At 36.0% G+C, this 7066-nt stretch overlaps 1 protein-coding gene across 1 annotated transcript; it reads right to left on the reverse strand.

Moving 5' to 3' along the window:
• Positions 1-289: 289 nt before the first annotated feature.
• On the reverse strand, positions 290-1234 carry LOC145681341 (uncharacterized). Its single transcript, XM_081752996.1, has one exon. It carries the CDS (start codon positions 1232-1234, stop codon positions 290-292), a length of 945 nt encoding a protein of 314 aa, XP_081609122.1.
• Between the last annotated feature and the right edge of the window lie 5832 nt (positions 1235-7066).

Consider the following 7066-nt stretch of genomic DNA (forward strand, 5'->3'; position numbering starts at 1 on the left):
TATTTCATATTGATTATGCCATGTTTCGGAGAGAACTAATACATGTAAATTAAATTCTAAATTTTGTAATAAAATTAAAAGCTCATCCCAATTTTTACGAACACTTCTAATATTAAGATGTAAGATGTTGATACCAATTTTATCTTTAAACACATTATTAAATAAAGTAACAGTTTCGCATACATTAGTTTCGATATTTTGTTGAGTATTTATATCTTCAATTATAGAACTTGTTTCAAGCATTTATTTAACCCTTCCTACAATTCTTACTACCTGTTTTTGCTGAAAATTACGTCAATTTATCAACATCTTCTAGGCTACGTAATATAAAAACATCTTTATCTCCCTCTCTTTTACGCAACTTTATGCTACCTGTACTATCTACCCACAGGAAGGCATAATTCTTTTCGCTTTTAATTTTCCTGGCTTTTCCAAATACCTTTCTGCGGTTTAGAGTTAGACTTTGATTGACATAGATGGGTTCATTATGGTTATATCCTAAGTGGGTACAATTGAGATTCCTCTTTACTTTACGTTTCTGGAGGAAATTTTCTTTAACCTCTCTCCGAACAAACTTAACCATTATTGTTCCTGATGTTTGGTGAGGAGCTTTCTTTACTCTATGGCATACATCTATCATTTCTCTTTCAATGTTTATGTCTAAAGCACGGCCCAACTGTTTTACAACTTCATATGTATCTTCGTTCGTTTTTTCTGGTACACCCTGTATTTCTAGCGTGTTTCGTCTTCCATACTGGTCGAGCTCATCTAATCTCATCTCAGTGTCTAGTAGCTGCTTTTTGAGAGCGATGTTTTCTTCCTTCAGCCGTTCAATTGTAGCAAGGCACGCAGAAATGCTTTCTGATTGTTTTCTGATGATGTCTGCATTTTCATCCAGTTTCTGATGCGCCAGGTCAAGAGACTTTCCAAGTTCACGCTCAAGGTCGGTGTTGTTTTTCTTAATCACGGAGATATCATCTTTTAGTTCTTTTAACAGTTTATAAATGTCTTCGATAGATGGAAGCACTTCATTCTGTTCTGAATTGGTATTACGCCTAGCTTTTATGCAACCTTTACACTTCCAAGGCAAATTTGATTGTTTCATATATTCCACGTCACTTTCTTTTAACTGCGAACATTTTAGGTGGGTCCAGTTTAGACACTCAATGCACTGAATTTTGGAGGTAACGTCTTGTCTCAGAACAGGTTTGGAACACTCAATGCAGGAGCTCATGATGTTTGTTTATATCTTATGATCGTACTCCTATTCAGGTATTTGATGTTTACGTGTCAATCAATTTATGATTTTTGCAACAGATAGTAAAGTCAGCGATATTATTTAACAAAATGTATCTAGTTAAATGTAAGAGTACTTACCGAATTCGTTATTCTTGTATCACTTCACTCACGTAAACAGTATCACTTAAATTTAAACTAAATATTAGGAGCACTTTATAATGTGTCTTTACACATCCATGCCAGTGTCGCCAGTACAAATTCCTTTAATACTTTTGTTCAGTGCTTCTTTTTACCAAAAATGTTTATTAACTTAAGGTTAACAGTAAATGAAATAATGATATGCGTATTGCCGACGCAGTAAGATATCATATACTATTGTACTTGTGTCCTACTTTTCGATTGTTAGAGTGTGGTCATCCTACGATGGGCACGAGCGAGTACGAGCGAATATTCTTTGAAACTCAATTCGACTAAAAACAGACATCTTTGAACTCGATTCGAAAAATTTCCTCCAACTCGACTCGAATTCGGGTCGAGTCGAGCCAAATCTGGTTTGTAGTTTCGAGTATTCTCTTCAAGTATCTTGCATAGACAATATAGGTTATCAATGATACTAGTACAACTTTTACTGTTATTATTATTAATAATAATAAATAATAATTATAACAACACTTTGTTTAAACATGAAAGATACGCGGTCTGTATTTGAATACTAAAAAACTAGTTGCTTACCAACCTCGGTAGTCGTGAAGTCTAGGAGTCAAGGATATTGTTCACGAGCTTCTGAATTGGGGTTGAGACTTCTGAATGTGGGTTGAGAATTAGATCGAGTATTCGGGCTCGAGCCAAACATTGTTAAAAGTTATAGGACACTGGCCAAATATCTTCAAAACTGTTCGGCCCGGGTTTACAATTGTCAACAACTTGAACAGCTCGGCTCACAGCTCACTCACTATCGACCCGAACCGAGAAGTGAGCCGAGCCAACAGCTCACCGAACCGAGTCAGCTAAAGCCTTCGGCCCAGATGAGCCGACCCGAGCAGATGGCTCATCCCAACGAAGCCAGATCGAGCTGATGGTTCGCCCCAAGCAAGCCGGCTCGAGCCATCGGCTCAGTTATTACTTCCCAACTGAGCTGCTTATTAAAAAATCTATTGTGGTCTCGATATCGAGACGAGAAGACATGCGAGCAGTGTTTTCTCTCGTGAGCAACATCAACCCTTAAGGGAACCTGGGTTTTTGGGGTATATTTTAGACTTTCAGTCAAGCAGGTACTGCATCGTCACTATTTATTCTAGGATCATGGTTTATTCTCTTTAGAATGAAGCTGGCTTTCAAATGGTACCACTTGCATGCCCATATCATATATCAGAAGAGGGAAAATTGATGTCAAAGGAAAATTTCGGAGGGAAATTTTTTTTCACATTTTGGGCTCCTCTGGAGTGGCCTTGTGTAAACGTAGAGATCTTCCAAAAATCTGATAAATATTACTTGATAAACGGAATGTGTGTGCCATATTTCAAGCTTCTATCTTGAATAGTAAGGTCGGAAGAAATTTTATCAAGAATCTCCACAATGCCCCAAATTACCGCAAAACACCATGATCTCAGGTAAAAAAAAATTCCTGAGACATCCCTAATTACCCTAGGATCATGGTTTGCACATCATTTTCTTTAGAATAGAACTGCCTTTCAGACGGCATGACTCACGTGTCTCCATCATGTATCTAAGGCGGGAAAATGACGAAAAACGGGATTTTTGGGGTTAAAATATCCCTTTTTTCAACGCTTTGCCCCTCTGGATCCCCCCTGTTTTAACGCAGAAATCTGAGAAAAAATCTGGTAAATACTACTCGGTGGAATGAATGTTTGTGCAAAATTTCAATCTTCTATGTGCAAAAATAAGCCCGCCAAAAAATCATGAACATAGGCTTCATAAGAGAAAATATATATTTTAAAATTATGACGTCATCACCTCCTATGTCTGGACGCAGGAAGGTGTGAAACCATACGTAATGTCTTCTACTATGCCTCTGGACTTGAAAAAAAAACGGACGAAAAAGCTCAAATAGAAAAGTTATAACGCAGTATAGCATGAAACACCCGTATCGTACAAATTGTACCATAGGATCCCCAAAGGATTAAAAGTATTCTATATTACTACTTAGCTTACATTTCTCATGGCTTTCGCTTTCCACTGTAATCAGGCCATGATTTCAAAACGAGTTAAAACGTAATAATAATAATAATAATAATAATAATAATAATAATAATAATAATAATAATAATAATAATAATAATAAATATAAGTATTCCATACATATAGAAATGCTTTTGACCAAGCACACAAGAAATTACATTTTGTCCATTTAGCACTATCATTCTTTTGTCACTCACAATTATTAATATTCATATAGTAAATATCTTATAATTCTTATATTTTAAAATCAATTGACAGGGCTCTGCTTTTATGAGAAAAAAATCTTTGGTTTTATAGATCCTACGCAGTGGCGATGATCGTGCGTCATTTCGGTCCTATGGCGTTTCGGTCTTGCGCCGTGTCGATCCTGTGCCGTTTCGGTCCTATGCCGTGTCGATCCTGTGACGTTTCGGTTCTATGCCGTTTCGATAGTACGTTTTCTATGCATATAACTTGCACAGGCATAGAATCGACAGGAGTTTATAATTTGTAAGAGGAAAGATTAAACAGATAATAAAAATATTATTTTTTAAGGCACATGATTAAAAGTTAAATTATTTCAGAGCAGCGGCGTAAGAGCAAAACGGCACAGGACCGAAACGGCATAGGATCGACACAGCATAGGACCGAAACGGCATAGGATCGACACGGCATAGGACCGAAACGGCACAGGATCGACACGGCACAGCACCGAAACAGGTTTCTGAGCTGAATTGTCGGTCGTATGCCGTGTTGATCCTGTGAAGTGTCGGTCCTGTGGCGCATCCCCACTTTTTTCACGTATTTTTACATTATCATACTAACTACTTTCTATCTGTTTTATGACTTTGTACCCATCTTGTTACTTTTTTTATCATTTTTCAACTATTCAAATCATTACCTTTTACACGTTTAATTACCTTTCTAAATTGCCGATATTCATGTTCAATACAGTGGTAATGATATTATGCAAAACTTTTGTGATGCTTGCTACAAACAAACATACAATTGCCCCGAGAGCGTCGTGGATAAGGAAATAAGCAACTGCAGAAGAAGAAGATTGGAAATGTAAAGTTGCTTTTGTGAACCAGCGTTGCCAGATCTAGCATAATGATGCTAGATCTAGCATATTTTGCATATCTTTAGCATCTAGCATCTTGCTTTTAGCATCCTGTCCAAATCTAGCATAATTTGAGCAAGTTTATTAGAAAGCCGTAAAACTTGGAGATGTGAAAGAAGTTGGTCGTAGGAAGAAAAAGAACGGCAGAAATGTATACTTTCCCATTGATTCATACAGCCGGTAAACCATACAGGCAGTATTATTTTCCGAAGTTAGATACGCCTTTGGGCTTTTTCTTTTCTTTTTTTTGGGGGGGGATCCACCCAGGGTTTTCTAATCCTTTAACTGCGAGACATGAGCGAAGCTATGGGAGCCATTCTCCCCCCAACTTTTTGACAACTTCACCATCTTTATTTCTGACTTCATGACCATCATTATTCCTGAAATGAAAGGTCCGAGACTAACCAAAAATCTGCCCCCCAGCAGACAATTCCCAACTCCGCTTATGCTGCGAGGTAATTTTCTTTCAAAATATGTGAATGAACACTTTGAATTCATTTATACTATATATACGCCATTGAGTCTGGCAACGGCTGCATTAGTTTATTGAGTTAAAGCTTTGTTGCGTGAAGTATTGAGTTCTATCCACGCATTCTTGCGCTCTGCGTATTTTAAGTTACGTTATCGTATCTCAACTTCGTTTTTTTTTTTCCTTTTAAAACTCCTGAATTAGTAATTATGAGGATCTAGCATAATTTGACCGAATCTAGCATTATTTCGATCAGGTTTTGAATAATCCCGAACTGTGAGTCTGGCAACGCTGTTGTGAACGTTTTTGTAAATCATTTCGTTAACAACACTGGCAACATAAAATATAAGGGAAATATAAGAAGTGTTAAATTCTTATTATATTTCAATTCACAATGGCTGGTGAGGCGTCTTTTAAGGTGGAATTGATGTGCAAAGAAGAAATTGCTTATGACTTACCTCAGGAAGATCCACTCGAAGGGAAAGGGTGGACCTACGAACTGATGACTGACAACAAAGAGTTAATATTATCTACAACGGAAGGAGAGGAGACAATGGACAAGGATACAACTATGTGTTCTTTGGATGTCAAACTAAACGTTGATAGGGTGAAATCAGAATTAGCAGTAGAAGAAGATCCTGTATTTGAAAGTAATATAGAAACGCTAAGAAAAATAGTGGTTCAGGAGACTTTTGCGTCGTACTCTGATGACTCCCAACAATTAACAAAAAATAATGTAAAAGTGCTATCTAGAAAATCGAAATGTGAAAATGTGTCTAGACAAACTAAATGAAAATGTATATATTATTGGTTATTTTCAAAAGTGTAACTGATGTAAATACTTTGAGGGTAGGGAAGTAATTTTTTTTTAAATCTAAATTATATCTTTTTAATTTTATTTCTACTTTAATTCTTAATGAATAGAATAGAATTACGTAAGTGTACTCTTTTTAAGACTGGGCTGCTTTGCTGTTATTTGTTATCTCTGATTTAGCAAGTCAGTGCTTTCATTTTCTGGTTATTTATGTGAATATACTCTTTTTAGCAAAATATTTCTGATCACCCTAAATTGGATCCACCTGGGCATGTTCTAGCAGTAGCCAGAATATTTTATGAGTAATTAAAGCTCATCTGCAGTCTTACTGTGACAATCTTTCATATTTTATTGGATTTTAAGTCCTTTAAAAGTAAATGAGATGTTATTTCAATAAATTGAAGAATTGCTGATAAAACTTTAGAATGCATGACAATTGAAGAAAGAAACAAACATACAATTTAATTAGGGTGTTCACAGGCACATACCACAGCTACGCACATGATACTGTTACTTGGATTTTATCCGCTTGGATTTTGTCCATCTTACCAGAATTTAGCTTGGATTTTGTCCGCTTGGATTTTGTCCTCCACTCGTTTATTTATATAGAGACTTATGTAAAATAACAAATCGTGAGAATGGTAATTATCCTAAAATTTTCCAAATCTAAACGTGGAATGTATTATATTGGAACAAAAGCTATGGACGTTTGTATTTTTACTTAGGATTTAGCTCAAATGGGTCTAGTCTCATTTTTCCGGAGGGCTTCGAAAGACATAAGCAAAATACAAGATAAAGAATATTTTAACCAACAATGAATGTCCATTAATTGTAGAGGTCCATACATCAATCCACTTCATAGCTGCACTCATTTCTTTCAAGGAAGTCGAGTTTTTACATTCTCAGGAATCATTTCTAGGGTATGGACCTCCATTTCTCAATATAGGGACTTAGTGAACGTATATGATATATAAATTATTGTAAAAACAACGCTAACCAGCATGTGCTAGATGGCCGGTAAAAGTAAGATTGCTATGTAGATTAGGACATTACGCAGAATGTTTGTAAACGAGGATACGCAAAATTCTGTATTTAGGATAACTTATATCAATTACGTGTTGAATGCGTTCTTGTACGTTCCTAATTATTTTATAGGTAACATCCTCAAATTCTTTCTTTGCTTGTATATTTGTGTTCCGAAGTAACACAATATATTATGGACGTAACTTCTTAATTATATGGATTA

The sequence above is a fragment of the Thermobia domestica genome, chromosome 3 (genome assembly GCF_964235325.1).
Source record: "Thermobia domestica chromosome 3, izTheDome1.hap1.1, whole genome shotgun sequence".
Lineage (NCBI taxonomy): Eukaryota > Metazoa > Arthropoda > Insecta > Zygentoma > Lepismatidae > Thermobia > Thermobia domestica.